Source organism: Microtus oregoni, unplaced genomic scaffold (genome assembly GCF_018167655.1).
Source record: "Microtus oregoni isolate MIOR12 unplaced genomic scaffold, Mior012 000160F_ref0000428, whole genome shotgun sequence".
Classification (NCBI taxonomy): Eukaryota; Metazoa; Chordata; class Mammalia; order Rodentia; family Cricetidae; genus Microtus; species Microtus oregoni.
The window spans coordinates 713,784-730,152 of record NW_024544815.1 but is presented as its reverse complement, the minus strand read 5'-3'; the positions used below and the strand labels follow the sequence as shown (position 1 = coordinate 730,152).

Genomic DNA, 16,369 nt, shown 5'->3' with positions numbered 1-16,369 from the left:
AGAGCTGTCCAGGAACTAGTTATTATAGACCAGGCTGGCTCAAAGTCACAGAGATCCACCTGCCTCTGCCTCCTGAGTGCTGGGATTAAAGGTGTACACCACCACTGGCTGACTACATTTAATTTTTAAATTGTTAGAAAATTTGAACATATTCTGGGGTAGTGTAGAATACTTCAGAAGGCATGACTGACAGTGTCTTCACAAGAAGAGGTGGGTACAGAGAGGGAGGAAGGATGTGGGAGCTATAGAGCACAGCTAGGAGAATCCACAAATCAGAGCTCTTGGGAGATCATATAAACTCAAGTGACAATCACAGAGCCTGCGTGGGTCTCTGCTTGTAGACCTCTGCAGATACATTATGGTTTTAGAGCTTGTTGATCTTGTGGAATTCCTGACAGTGGAAGTGGGAGGGACTCTGACTCCTTTACCTTCCTGTGAGACCCCTTTCTTCCTACTGGGTTGCCTCATCCAGTGTGGAAATGAGGATGTAGTCTTACTGTAACTCATTATGCCATGCTTGCTTGATATCACTGGGAGGCCTGCTCTTTTCTGAAGAGAAGCTAAGAAAAATTAATCTGGGGAAGAAGGGAGGTATATGTTGGTGGATGAGTGAGAGAAGTGGAGGGAGAGGAAACTGCAGTCAGGATGTAACATATGAAAGAATAACAATAACAATAAAAATAGTATATAATGAAGAAGAATAGGTAAGTAAAACATTAAAGTTTAAAGACATTTGGACTTTTCTACTATGTTCTCTACATGCTTTCCTGGAACTCACTTACTAAGAAGTTATTTAGGAACTGGCACTAAGGTTGGCGTAAACTTATATTTCACTTTTACATCTCACAGTATCCTACTATAGAATATCAGCATCATTTCCAAACAGAAAACAATGTTGTATTCTCTATATAATTTATTGTTCAATTGCCTTCTCATTCTGAATAGGTCAATATTTATATAATACCTATATATTTGCATAAACCAAGTTAAAGTATTTTATTAGACAGTAGTGAGCATTTGTATGTTTATATTATTATATATTTAATCTTTATAATATCTAAAACATATTTGAATACTTCTGAAAATTACTTATTTATATATTTATCTAAGTACCATTTTTATTACACCTAGCATATAATAAACATCTTTCTTTACAATGTAATTCTAACTTTGTGGAGAAATTATTCAGAATTACATTTTGTTTTTTATGATTAACACAAAATATTTTAGGAATTGTTTTCTAATTTTTAAGTTCATTTTCTATATCCTTTCTGTAACAAAATTGGAGCTTATTCTCAATTCTCTGGTTTTGAGTTAAAGAGCTCTGAGTATATTTTTTCATTCTGCCTCCCCCTTCCTCCTAGTCTCTCCCCTTGCTGGTTTTCTCCTACCATTATTTTCACATGCTGGACATGAAACCCAGTTCCTGGCAGTTATAACACAAATATAACATTAGCAATATCCTCAGTTTAATGGTAAACCTCACTCTGTATGCATATGCTTCTAATGAATTATTGTAGTAATATGCATACATATAAATGTGTTTCTGTATATTAATTACAAACTAAGATAATCTGAAGTTAAGAACATATATATATGTGTATATATATATACATATATAGAGAGACAAATGTTTTAATTTAAAAAAATATGTATGGATGAGTAGGATAACGGTAGTCAAGTGTTTAAATAGCTATTATAATTTGTGGCTGAATGATATGGGTGTTGTTTCCTAGTGGAGAAGTGTATGATGATAATAGGTTAGAAAACTCCATTTCTAAATATTCCTTCAAAACAATTAGTTCCTTAATGCATTAAAACTTATACTACAAAACTTATGGTGGTTTTGCTGTGAATTGCTGACTCTTGCAAAAATGTCAGTTTGGTGACAGTGTGTAAAATCCATAGAGTAAATTATCTGTCAGTAGGAATAGAACAATTAGTTAATGACTTGTACAACTGTCAACAATGGATAACTCCAAACACAAGAATAGGATTGAAAGCATCCAGGTATAAATGAATATAATGCTTTCTTTGTCCTCTATCTTGTGCCATGATGTATATATTAAGAGGTTTGACCAAATATGGATTAAAATTATTTTTAAATAGCCAGAGTTTGTGTTATTACATCTGTAGCATGGCAGTTCTGTAGTACTGTCACATATTTTCCATGTATTAGGCTTTCTTAATAATCCAGAAATGTCTGGCAAGAGGAGAGAATAAATGTACGTTAAGTACACTGTTTTGCATAACATCTGAACCTCTGAGTATTGGGTTTTCTGTGTAAACTCTGGGAAGCAATTCTCAGGAGGCGAGACAAGTTTATATTGCCACACACAAAAGCAGTGAAATGGGAGGCTGGGAGGATGCGGAAACTTGTTTTTTTCTCTTTTCCTCAATAATTTTTTTTTTTAAAAAAAGAAACTAGCTATGTATGTCCAACATAAAAAAAAATGGGCAATGGGATTAACAAAGGTCTTCTCAAGAAAATGAAGACAAATAATTAAGAACTAAATCTTTAAAATAACTAAGAAATAAATCTTAAAAATATCTCCTTCCTCTTACCCTAGTTAGGAAGTGTAAGTTGTTAAAAGGTAACAAATGCAGGCAAGGGTATGGGAAAGGAAATCTGTCACATACTGTTTGTGGGAGTGCAGCTTGGTGTAGCCATTATGGAGTCATTTTCAGTTTTATGGGGATGTTTGCTTTCTTTTATTTGTTATTTTCAAGATGTTACTCTGTTGGGACTAATTGAGTCCTGGCTTTCAGCTGCTCTACCCTACTAGAACCTTCTAATTGAAGTTACTAGAAGCTGTGCCTAGCTTAGAGGATCAGAGGATGGGGTTTTCACCTGTTGACCATTGACTGCAATGTATTTAAGCCTCCATGATGCTATTAAAGAGGGGCTTTTGGTACCAGTGATTGAAGGTCTGTATGTCGGTCTGTCTCTGTGTTAGTATTCTCAACCTCCAGCCTCCTTTCCCGAAGCTCACTAATTGGGGTCTAGCATTTAGAGCGCAGACCAAGGCCACAGTATGCAGCAAGACTCTACAGGTCAGGTGATCTTGGAACTAAGTAGTATCCTAAAGTATTCGAGAACAATGGGGATCTCTCTGTCTCAACATCCCTAATGCCTGCTTTGGGGATTATAGGCATGAGAAACCTCACAGGGCTAGTTTTTATTTTAGAAAATCAAGGCATACGCTTTAGAGGAAATTATCTGTAGCTTTGAAATTTGAGAATAATTCTTACTTAAACATATGTGTAGAGAGCAGCTTAAAACACTCCTACAAATTTCCATGCAGACATGTTATAAGGTGAAGTAAATGACTGGTAATTTCTGCACAAGCTGATACACAATAGATGAAGAAAGCATTGAGCAACTAAAGGTGTGGCATTGATTTTCTTGATGTGATTTCTGTTATCTGATGTCATTAAGACAAAAATGGATTTTGTTATTTCCCATTCTGTTCTTCACAACATAGGATTCACTGGTATTTCTCTTCATTTGCTTGTTTTTTGTTTGTGACTTAAATCAAAGTCACTTGTTCTAGAAAGCATGGTCAAGTACTAAGAAAAGATATGTGTTGTTTTTGTTGCTATGTTTTTCTAAATTATATGGTCTACTTTTTCACTATACTTTTTTCATTAAAATATTCAGGAAATGGAATGCCTTTGGGGAGCCATTAAGTTCCTATGAGCCTCTTAAATCCCTGGAGAAACACAGAGAAACTGTTAGTAAAACGTGTATTACAGCCTTCGGAGTTTGACTCCAGGGAAGGTTTTATTTGAACCAAGGCATATATATAACAGACAGACCATCTTATCTCAACTTGTCTTCTGTCATGATTTTAATAACCTCACTCATATTCTCTTTTCAAGGTTTCTGTGAATTTGAGTCTCCTAAATGTAAGGATAGACTTCAGTTTCTCCAGTGCTACCTCCAACTTTTGTCATTTGCTGAATTTGCCCATCATTTTAAAAGTAAGAACCTTTAGTGTTGTGTTTTAAATTCTGTTTGCAAGAATGTTAGAGAAAACATGGTACAAAGATGGCCACTAGGTCCTTAGAGGGGCTGTGATGTTGGATATTTTTTTCTTTTTCTTGTAAACTAATTCCATTTATTTAATTATTAAATAAACTATCATATAATTTAACTACTGTCTTAATGATTAAACTCAACGTTAAGATTTTATTCTGATTGAGTCACCAAATTACAGAAAGAAGACTAGTTGAAATTCACTTATCTACTTTTTTGTTTTAAGTACATTTCTTATTCTACATGAACATCAAATAGTATTTACAATGCTTCAATACTTACAAACACGCACTCAAAAATATATTAAGTCAAATGTGTGTTAGGTCACTTACATCATAAAATAAGAATTATAGTTTAAAATAGATACTTATGTAAAAATAGATTCTTATGTTTATCACTTAAATATAATAATATAGATAAGATATTATTTTCTTCTTTAAATTATTTAATACCTATGAACTGTGGTTCTTTTTCTAACTTTTAATTACAGTATAAGTGAAAAGAATCCCAAATGAACACATGATGACATCATTGTTCAATATTACTCTTTAGACAATGCTGTCAGTTGTCTAGTTTTCAGAAATACTAAGATTCAGGGAAGTTTACTGAATCACTGAGTCATGTCCTGTGCTCCAGAAGGTATTGATGACATCAGATGGGTTGGCCTCCAGCTGTGACAATGATATCTTTGCATCCTTCACTTTTTTATAGTTTTGTCATTTCCAAAATAAGCAAGAAAAGGAAGATATAAATAAATTGAACTGGTACTGTGTTTTGAAATAACTGGAATCAAGTGTATTAAAAAAGGACACTTATGCCATGGATGCTGCAGAATAATTAATAATAAATATTACAATAATAAGTTACAAATAATATGATAAAATATAAATAATAATAAATAATAGTAAATAAAATCAGCATTGAGTAGAATTTTAAGACATTTAAAAACGTTAGTTACACACTGTTCTTCTTGGGGATCAATAGTTTGGAATGTGATTTAGAATAAGTCAAACAGGCATGTTCATTTAAACTCTAAATTGTACATGGTTCTCCAGATAGAAAGCAAGACCACAATAGTATAAGTAAAACAAAACAAAAATATTTCTCATAATAAGCAGTTAGTATGTGTTTTATATTTTTTTATTTGTAACATTTATGTAAAGAAAAAATTGAGTTCAAGGGAAACACTGAACTAACAGACATTGCCTACTTTAAAGATTGGGTTGCACCAAGAAAGCAAAATACAGTTTGCAAAGAGTTGTCTTAATATTTTAAATATATGTTATATTTTTAAGGCATCTATTTTTATATAGACTATGGAAGCCAGTAAACCTCAGAGTCCTGAGTCACAGAGTAAGTGTAAGAGATGAGTGCCTGGCCTCTGCTTATTGACACAGTTAAAAAGAAAACGAACAGGCACAGGCAATGTGCAGAAGACTTAAATATCATGCACAAGTCCTTGCGTTCAATGCACATGCCAACACACAGACATACACACATACACAACTGCTAACATATGCACACACACATATACACACACTCACACTCACTTGGAGAGTTAAGACCAAATTTGAAAGCATAAAGTAAACATAATTATCAGTATTACACTACTGTATATGCTGGTTCATAATCACAGAAGGCAATGCTATACCACTGAGATTCATTCTGACTAAATTATCTCAGGTTTTTAACATGGATTATATGTTGATATATTTTTGCATTGCTGCTATTAATGTTGATTAAATGATAAAAGAGGAATATGAAAATGGAAACAAAGATTATATTTCCAGCATAAGTTCTTATGCTTTATAAATAAGATTTTTACTGTCATTAGCAAGACTTCTGTTTAGTTTTATGTGAAATGTAAGAATTGCAATTTAATATATATTTGCCTACGAATCCAGTATTTTCTTTATCTAATCATGGACAATAGTACCAAAAATCAACAAAACAGAGCATCAAAAAATGAACTTTTTATTAAATTCTTTAGTGTTTATAGAAGCAGGGGTACCAGAGGGGAGAATTCTATATTACAGATAATGTCTAGTTTGGAATTCCTAAGATATTGATATTCTGCTGATACGGTCCATTTATCTGAGTCCATCATTAACAGGTACCATGACACACAAGTTCATGGGTGATGTCAACTTTACTTTTGTCACTGAATTTATCCTTTTGGGATTGACAGATCATGATGAACTCAAGGTGTTCCTCTTCATATTGTTCCTGTTGATCTATGCCATCTCTTTGTTAGGGAATGTAGGTATGTTCTTTCTGATCTACATAACACCTAAACTCCACACGCCCATGTATTACTTTCTTAGCTGTTTGTCATTTGTGGATGCATGGTATTCTTCAGTATTTGCCCCCAAAATGCTGCTGAACTTCTTTGCTGAAAGAGAGACCATCTCATTCTCTGCATGCATCCTGCAATATTTTTTATTTGTATCACTGCTTACCACAGAGGGAATTTTGCTGGCTGCAATGGCTTATGACCGCTATGTAGCCATTGTGAACCCATTACTATATACCGTCTCCATGACTAAAATGGTTTGCATTGGGCTGGTTTTGGGCTCATGCACAGGAGGTTTAATTAATTCACTTACACATACAATTGGCTTAATGAAACTGTCTTTCTGTGGGCCAAATATCATCAGTCACTTCTTCTGTGACCTTCCTCCCCTGCTGAAGCTGTCTTGTTCTGACACCTCCATTAATGAATTGTTGCTTTTGATCTTCTCTGGAGTCATTGCAATGGTAACCTTCTTGACTGTGATGATCTCCTACATCTTCATTGTGGCTGCTATCCTGAGGATCCGCTCCGCAGCAGGCAGACGCAAAGCCTTCTCCACCTTTGCTTCCCATCTGACGGCTGTGACTTTGTTCTATGGTTCCATCAGCTTCAGTTATATTCAGCCAAGCTCCCAGTACTCCTTAGAACAAGAGAAGGTAGTGTCTGTATTTTACACCCTGGTGATTCCCATGTTGAACCCACTGATTTACAGTTTAAGGAACAAGGAAGTAAAGGATGCTGTGAAAAGGGTGATGGAGATGAAACCTTTATCTTGTTGATTTAAGACAAGGATGCAGAAGATATTGATTTAAGTAATAGTGTTTATAAAAATTCAATAAAAGTTAAAATAACTGAATTATAGTATTGCTTTAAGTTGAACATTGTTATACAGTGCTAAAAACTCACTAAATAATATACTGTAAATGCATGGGTCGTATTTTGTTGTTTAACATAAACCCTAGGCTCTGACCTAGGATATTTATATGATATAATTGACAATATTCTTATTCCTTCATACGAACTGAAATTCATGTAAATATGTATTTCTGACATATGTGTGTGTGTGTGTGTGTGTGTGTGTGTGTGTGTGTGTGTGTGTGTGTAAAATATAGATATTCATAGATACCATGAAGGGATACCATAAATGAAAAAAAATAAAATTTAAGACACATCTCAGCTTATTCGTTTTTTGAGCAATATAAATAACAGTCCAATACCAAAATGTTGTCTTACAAGAATTTAGGCACTTTAATTTTTTAAATTTTTTTCCTTGGAAATTTACAATAGTACTTTAAAGTAAATGTGCATCCTTAAAATACCTTGAATATTCCTCCTCCATTCAAGATAATACTTGTAATTAATCCATGCTGGCAGAGAGAAAATAATTATTCTCCAATAAAGTGTCACTGAATATCTCAGCCACACTCCAGAGATGGATACTTCTTCACAAATCACAAAATAATTATTTTATAAGATTTTTATTTCTTTGGGTATATGTTTTTATTGTTTTGTTTGTTTGTTTTTGTGTTTTCTTTTATTTTTGATTTTTTATCTATTTTTTGGATTGGGGGATTATGTGATAGAGAGAACATGAGTTTTGGTATTTAGGGGAAATCTACGAAAAGTAGAAAGGAAATATTTGAATGAAATCTTATAGAAAATTTCATTTAGAATTGTTTTGAAAAAGAACTTGTTTGCAGATCACATTTGCCTCTGTGGGAGTGATGTAAGTATCTCCTATCCATGGGGTTGGGTCCCACTTTCATATGTGAAATTTGACATAGAGGAAGAGCTCAGTGTTGAAATTCCTCTGTGTTGAAGGATTTCTGAAAGCAAGTGAGTAAGTTAAAAATCTCCCAAACATTCAGGAAGCAGTTTATGATGAAGGATGTGAGTCATTAGCAGCAAGTAAAAGTAGATTGTGTCGGGGGTGAGTTTCTGGCACCGCGGCGCGCCAGCCTGGGAAGGGGAGCTCAGAGGTTCCTTGGCCCCTTATCCTTCTTGGGCTCTCTGCAGGGCCTCCATTCCCTGCATACCGCCTCTTTTGTCCTAGCCCACCCAGCTCCCATCAAGAACCCTCCCCACTTCGGCCCCACCACCCTCTTTCGGCACATAACATCACCCAGGCCAGACTGTCTGGGCACTGGGTCCTATTCCTCGGGGCACCCAAGCAGGCGGGAGTCCCTTTGTTTCTATGGCCTGCCTGCACCAAGCAGGGTAGGAGCTTTCTTTGCGACCTGCCCAACCAGCACGGAGACCTGATCTCTTGGCACCAGAAGAGCCAACGTTGGGGAAAGCCAGCATTGGGTAGGTAAGGAGACCTGATCCGGTAAAAGAAGATCCATAAGGGAGCATTTGGAAGAAGAGATGGGCAAACGCCAAGGCAAGAATTCACCCAACAAGCTGAAAAGCAACATGAAGCCACCGGAAACCAGCGACCACACAACGGGAGGACATGAACACCTTAATCAAGTAGAAAAGATTGACTTCATGAAAGTGATAGATGCCCTTAAACAGCATGTAAACCTTCATCTGGTGATGGATGGAGATAGAGACAGAGACCCACATTGGAGCAATGGACTGAGCTCCCAAGGTCCCAATGAGGAGCAGAAGGAGGGAGAACATGAGCAAAGAAGTCGGGACCACGAGGGTGCACCCACCCACTGCGACAGTGGAGCTGATCTATTGGGAGCTCACCAAGGCCAACTGGACTGTGACTGAAAAAGCATGGGATAAAACTGGACTCTCTGAGCATGGTGAACAATGAGGGCTGATGGGAAGCCAAGGACAATGGCAAGGGTTTTGAACCTACGTAATGTGCTGGCTTTGTGGGAGCCTAGCCAGATTGGATGTTCACCTTCCTAGGAATGGATGGAGAGGGGAGGACCTAGGACTTACCACAGGGCAGGGAACCCTGACTGCTCTGTGGACTGGAGAGGGAGGGGGAGAGGAGTGGCGGGAGGGGGAGAAGGGTATGAGGAGGGGGAGAAAGGTGGGAGGAGGGGGAGGGAAATGGGAGGCTGTGAGGAGGTGGAAACTTTTTTTTTCTTTTTCTCAATAAAAAAATGGAAAAAAATTATACAAACTTATATCAGCCACAATCTTTGTATTCCTGCTGGGTATGGAGAAACATAAACCAATAATCCATACTAAGAATTCTTGCTACAAAGGATTAAGGCTGCGAACTAAAACAAATCGAAATAGGTTGTTTTAGGTTTATTCTTCTGCTAAGCAGCAAGGACAAATAATTTGTTTTGCTTTTTTTTTTTTTTTTTAGAAAACCAGGAAAGATGGATATAACCTACATCAGGTTATTGGGGTTTATTACAAGGGATCATCCATATAGCTAAACATAAGTCCATCCTGTCTTTTAAATTAATTTCCTATAGCATAGCCCAATATATATATAATATATATAATTAATTATAATATAATATAATGTGGAGGACGAGTCATCTCTCTCTCCTGGGACAGTGCATTCCAGTAGAAGGAATACCTTATTAGCAGATCAGAATCTGTTTTGAAATGTGATTGAAACTTTCGGGGAAAAAAGAGAAGACCAGAAAACTAGGAATTTCCAGGAAATCAAACACCAAATAAACAGAAAAATGTTAATATTTTTTCATCAGAATTTAGGGTGAATATTGAAGGATTATTACAAATTCCAACCTCTGAATAGACACATAATTTTATTGTAAATATGTTAATAAATGCTGATGTGTTTGGTAAAAAAAATTAGATTGTGTCAACATTTAAGATTTGCTTTAGATGCATTCTACATTATAGGTCATCTTGGTTACAGGAGACATTGTTTCTCAAAAGCAAATCAAAACAAATATGCCTTTGCCTGAATTAAACATTGACGTCTTTAAATTTAATAATATATTTTTATATTAGAACTTACACTTATTTTTGAAGTATAGTATAAATATATTCTTACTCTTAATTTCTATAAATTTTATGTGTTAAATCTGATACCTAATAATTTCTATATGAAAATTTAGACAATCTCTCTAATAATTTGGGGTCATCTGTAATGTAAATTATATGATGTCATTTTTTTATGGGAGCATGGTAAAGATGAAAATCAAGATGCAATTGATCTAATAGGGAAAAAGAGAGGAATAGAGGTTCCTACATGGTTTAATAGAAATAGGTTAAATTAATGTGTAAGAGTTAGCCAATAAGAATCCAGAGCTAATGGGCCAAGCAGTTACTTAATTAATACAGTTTTGGTGTGGTATTTTGGAGCTGACCAGCCAGGAACAAGCAAGCAATTTCCTTACAACAAATTGGTGCACCAAAGTGTGCTAGGTACATCTACGTAAAACCTAAAGGCTTATTTCTGGGCTGAGCAGTGGGAAACGAACAAGTGACCTGCAACAACATACCATGACTGCTTAAACATGAACTGAACAAGGATAATAATAATGGAAATGCCATACTGGCTGTAGAAATGCCATTGATGTCTCAAATCCAAAGGGATACAAACATTCAAAAAAGCTTGGAGAGGGAGATGTGCTCTTCCAAGACATGCTGTTTCCAAGGGAGGAGCACATCAGTCAGTTGTCCAGTGCTAAATGATCAGCCTTGAAGACATACAGGTAAAATTATATAAACTCATCAGGTTATATTTGCAAATATGTATATATGTAAAAAATTACATATGCAAGCAATTACCACTGAGGGAAAAGAGGCCATGAATTTGAAGGAGTGGAGGGTAGGGTATATACAAAGTTTTTGAAGTAAGAAAAGAGAAGGAAGAAATAATGCAATTTAAATCCATAAATAAACAATATTATGAAATGATATTATGTTGATTAAAGACCCTATCAGGAGTGCCAATAGCATAACAAGCATTTAGTAAATAGAAATATTTTTTGACCTCCTACCTGAAAGAAAAATAATCATTTTAGCAAAACTGATTATATTATTCACCTTATATTGGTGTATTTAAATTATTATAAATATTGAAGATATTATTCTAAGTTTACTGACACTTTGGAAACAGTTGCTTTATTTATTTATTTGGGTTTTGAAGGACTTATGCTAGTGACTTATTTATGCACATGATTTTTCAATTAATAATATTTACAATATTATTTGAGCTTGCAATGATTTTTAAAATATTTTTATTCTATTATTCAATTATACAGTCTAATCAGTATTCCAATGTTAAAAATGTTGATTAAATGTCCTAATTAGCTATATTGCCAATATCACACATTACCAAATATATGAAAATAGACAGAGGAATGTAACTACACAGACACACTTCAAATTAAATAATATTCACGTCTTCTGTGCTTTCACATTGAATATATATATGTAATATGTACAAATAAAATTGGTGAATATACTATAATTTCAAAACAGAAAATATTTTTTACTGCTTTTCTTTGTACTGTTACATTCTTTGGAAACATAGCAAAGTCCTTAACTTCCTCAGGGCTACCTAAAACATTTTTTTAATGAATCCCAGTGTTTGCAGTGCTCTGGGGATTCTATCCTCCAAAGAGAAAAAGCCAAATATAAACTCAATGGTAAGGAAATTTAGAAACAGCACTATTCTGTTTCTTCACGCCAGGTAAGTTTCCTGCTTGTTTATTACAGTGCTTCTTTTATTAGTATCTACACAGGTTTACAAAATGAGCAATATCCCCAACATATAAAAATAACAGTATTTAAGGTCACACAACTCTAGTCCTTCTGATTATGAGTTCAGGAAACAGAGTCAAGAAAATGCAACAGTCAATTGTCACTCCCCATCCAAACGGTAGGCATGTTCTACATTTCATCAAGTAGTTGTGTTTCATGCTGTATAGCTTTACTTTTTGCAAATTAAAAAGAGAAAGTAGTTGAAGACATCTTTGAAAACCTAAAGGATTCCTATAAACAGTTGATGTTTGTTACACTGAGTAAAGGAACAATAAACTAAACTTTTCCTTCATTAGCCGAAATAAGTTTTAGACTCACATAAAAATTTACTGAAAAATAACTTATTTTAAGCAAAAGAGAAAGCAATCTAGACAAAATATTGCTATTAGATAAATTAAAATATCAGCTAAAAATCACTGAATTTAATAAGACAAAGGAAATATCATAAATTCAGTTTTCTTAAAGTAAAACTCATTAAGGGAAAATGCTAAGAACTATTATTAAACCAATAGCTATTTTAAAATATATTAATCTAAAATGCCATTGTGAAGCTTCTCAGAACAAACTTAATTCGTCTTTATTTTCCTTTATTTTCTGTGTTTATTAGTCATATATCTGTAAGAAATATTTTGGCACCCTATGTTAGGTGTGACAATTTTTCCAGATGTTTCTAGATTATATGAACAACTTCCAATTGAGATAACTTTGTAGGTAGATCTACTACATTACAAAAATCTGAGTACTCCGATAGAAAACAAACCATCATTTAATTTGTAGAATCATCAGTGAAGCATAGAAAGTCAATGCTAATTTGCAATATTTGCCTTGTTTTAAATAGCTGGAGAGAATTTGAGCCCCTACATTTAACTTATCAGAAATGTCAGGGAAATGTCTTTCAGGTAATTAAGTTACACATAATTGTGAAAAATCATATTTATGAATGTTCAGTTAAAATGACATTTTCTATCATATTTATGTGACATGTTCTCTAAATTTTCTTACTGAAAACTCTTGTGCCCCGGCATATTATATATTCTAAGCACTTGTACATTAAAAGCCTCCTATAATCATCAATTTCTCAGCTATTAAATATGTTACAAATCAACAAATGACATTATTTATTTGATTTTTATATATTGAAATCAAATTAGTGCATTTTTGTAACTCTTGTGAATTAAAAGTAAGATCTATAGGTCATCAAATGGATAAGAGGAATATAAATTATTTCTATAATAGATCTGTCTCCTTGACTTCAGGGATTAAAAGACAAAAGAAAATAGTCAAAACATTGTGAGAAATGTCTGACTTTGGCTAATCCACACTGAAGAATGAACATTGCAAAATGTCTGAGAAGGGCTATTTACTGTCTCAAACTCTAATATTGTATAAGATGAAACACAGTTAATTGAAGGAAATTCATCTCATTATGATATTATCTTTTTTTCATAATAAATGAAAAGGCAACAGTCTCATTTTCCGCTATTAGTCACTTTATATTAATTAGATGTTATTGTATATGCTTACTTATATTTATGAAATATGTATGTATGCACATTATATTTAATACACCCATATTGTATTTTACTTTTTAACTTACGTGATAGAGAACAATTTTTAGATGTCCTAACTTACATGGTTAATGTTGATAAAACTTTTGTTTGCTTGCTTTTTTATTCATCCACAGTAGTTATTAACCCTTGGGAGGTGAAGCTCATCTTTCTCATTCTGGAAATTTAGAATATTCTGTTACCCATTATCCATCGACTGAACTCTCTACCGGGAAAAAAAAAATTAAATACCTGATTCTTACTCTGTCTTCCAAAGAGTACTGCACTTTCCCTACGACTTCCTTCTTATGACACGTAATGCTAATTTCAATTCCTTGATGAGAGTCAATTTAATGTTTTTAAAAGCTAATTTATACTCAGCTAATTTTAATGTAATTTGAATTATTATAGCTGATGATGAATATTTTGACATTCTTAAAAGATGTGAATAGGATGATTTCATGATTATGAACTGTGCCCTCTGGTCATCTATTTTTTTTCCTCTGGTTCTTTACAGATCCCCCATAAAGGAATCATATCAATGGCTGACAGAAATTTGAGTGTGACGACTGAATTTATCCTCCTAGGACTAACGGACGATCCTGCACTGAATACTCTACTCTCTGTGCTGTTCTTCTTTCTCTATGTCATTACTGTTGCAGGCAACTTGTGGATTATCTTAATAATTTTAGCTACTGCCCAGCTTCATTCCCCCAAGTACTTTTTCCTTAGCCATTTGGCTTTCTTGGATTTCTGCTATTCATCGGTCTTTCTTCCCAAAATGCTGATAAACTACTTGTTGGGTCAAAAAACGATTTCGTACCATGGTTGCCTCCTACAGTATTCCTTTGTCAACCTGTTTCTGACTGCAGAATGCTTCCTCCTGGCTGCAATGGCCTATGATAGGTATCTTGCCATCAGCAGTCCGCTTCACTACAGAGGTCTCATGACCCCCACGTTTTGCATCTCTCTGGTATCTGCCTCTTACCTGCTAGGCTGTGCCAACTCACTCACCCACTTGAGGAGCCTTCTCAAGCTAACTTTCTGTGGGACCAATGCCATTGACCACTATTTCTGTGATATTCCATTGCTCTTTCAGCTCTCCTGCTCTGATACCCGCCACAGTGAGATTTTATTCATTGTTCTTTCTGGGGCTACATCTGTAATTACATTTTTGATAGTAATTAGCTCCTACTTAGGGATTCTTATTACTGTCCTGAAAATACATTCTGCCAGGGGAAGTTATAAGGCTTTATCTACATGTGCCTCCCACCTGACGGTAGTAACACTCTTCTACGGAACAGTAATATCCACTTACATGGGAACCAGCTCAAGCTTCCCACGGGATATAGAAAAGATCATATCTGTGTTTTATACACTTTTGCTGCCAGTACTGAATCTCTTGATATATAGCATGAGAAACAGAGAGGCCAAAGAAGCCATGAGAAGAATGATTAAAAGAAAAGTGTTTTCTCAGTGATGTGGATTTCCAGACAGATGTTTAAGACACACTTCTTGGTTCTATAGACTAAGATGTCGTTAAGTTCCCACAGGGATTCAAGTAGGGGCAAGTCAGTAATTTTGAGAGCAGTTTTTTTTTTCACATACGCATTCATGGTAGTCCTGTAATATTTAATAATTTGATATTTAATGCTTTTATTAGCATTAACTAAATACTCATCATGTTTTTCTTATTACATATGTACATGGCACACATGCCATATGCATGTTTATTATATACATTTAATATAACAAGATTTCAGATCGCCCTTTCCTAATAACACAGGAATACTTTCTTCCCCAGCTTTTCCCAGTCCCTGGTGATTGTAAGTTCTTTGGAGACATATATGAGTAGCTCCAAGAACTGCACTACGGTTACTGATGGGACATAGACGAAGATGTATTTCTGCATTAATTTCAAACTCATAAAAGATCCACTTTGTCCACAGCTATACACAAATCTGTATACCTAGTTTAATGGTGGAATGGAAAACAGAAGAGGGAATTTGTATGTGAAAAAAATGACATTTAGCACATCACTAGAAGCCGATTGGATGATTCTAATGTGTTTGTTTGTTTGCTTGGTTTTTATTGAGAAAATGAAGAAAAAAAAACAAGTTTCCACCTCCTCCCAGCCTCCCATTTCCCTCCCACTCCTCCCACCCTTCTCCCCCTACCCCCCATTCCTCTCCCTCTCCCTCTTCAGTCCAAAGAACAGTCAGGGTTCCCTGCCCTGTGGTAAGTCCTAGGACCTCCCCGCTCTGTCCATATCTAGGAAGGTGAACATCCAAACTGGCTAGGTTCCACAAAGCCAGCACATGAAGTAGGATCAAAACCCCTTGCCATTGTCCTTGGCTTCTCATCAGCCCTCATTGTTCACCATGTTCAGAGAGTCCAGTTTCAACTCATGCTTTTTCAGTCACAGTCCAGTTGGCCTTGGTGAGCTCCCAGTAGATCAGCTCCACTGTCTCAGTGGGTGGGTGCACCCCTCGTGGTCCCGACTTCTTTGCTCATGTTCTCCCTCCTTCTGCTCCTCATTGGGACATTGGGAGCTCAGTCCAGTGCTCCAGTGTGGGTCTCTGTCTCTATCTCCATCCATCACCAGATGAAGGTTCTATGATGATATGCAAGATATTCGTCAGTATTGCTATAGGCTAGGGTCATTTCAGGTTCCCTATCCTCAGCTGCCCAAGGAACTAACTGGGGACCTCGGCTTGGGCTCCTGGGAGCCACTCTATGTTCAAGTCTCTTGCCAACCCTAAGGTGGCTCCCTTAACTAAGAATTGTGCTTCCGTGCTCCCCTATCCAACCTTCCTTTATCCCAATCCTCCT

At 35.4% G+C, this 16,369-nt stretch overlaps 2 protein-coding genes across 2 annotated transcripts; both read left to right on the top strand.

Annotated features, from left to right (window-relative positions):
• Window positions 1–6,172: 6,172 nt before the first annotated feature.
• On the top strand, window positions 6,173–7,111 carry LOC121445132 (olfactory receptor 1052-like). The gene has a single exon (XM_041647140.1). It carries the CDS (start codon window positions 6,173–6,175, stop codon window positions 7,109–7,111), a length of 939 nt encoding a protein of 312 aa, XP_041503074.1.
• Window positions 7,112–14,078: 6,967 nt separating this feature from the next.
• Window positions 14,079–15,017, top strand: LOC121445110 (olfactory receptor 1052-like). The gene has a single exon (XM_041647105.1). It carries the CDS (start codon window positions 14,079–14,081, stop codon window positions 15,015–15,017), a length of 939 nt encoding a protein of 312 aa, XP_041503039.1.
• Window positions 15,018–16,369: the final 1,352 nt, after the last annotated feature.

What these genes read in the sequence shown, in the direction of transcription:
- LOC121445132 (XM_041647140.1), top strand. Translation starts at nt 6,173, where the DNA reads ATGGGTGATGTCAACTTTACTTTTGTCACTGAATTTATCCTTTTGGGA.
- LOC121445110 (XM_041647105.1), top strand. Translation starts at nt 14,079, where the DNA reads ATGGCTGACAGAAATTTGAGTGTGACGACTGAATTTATCCTCCTAGGA.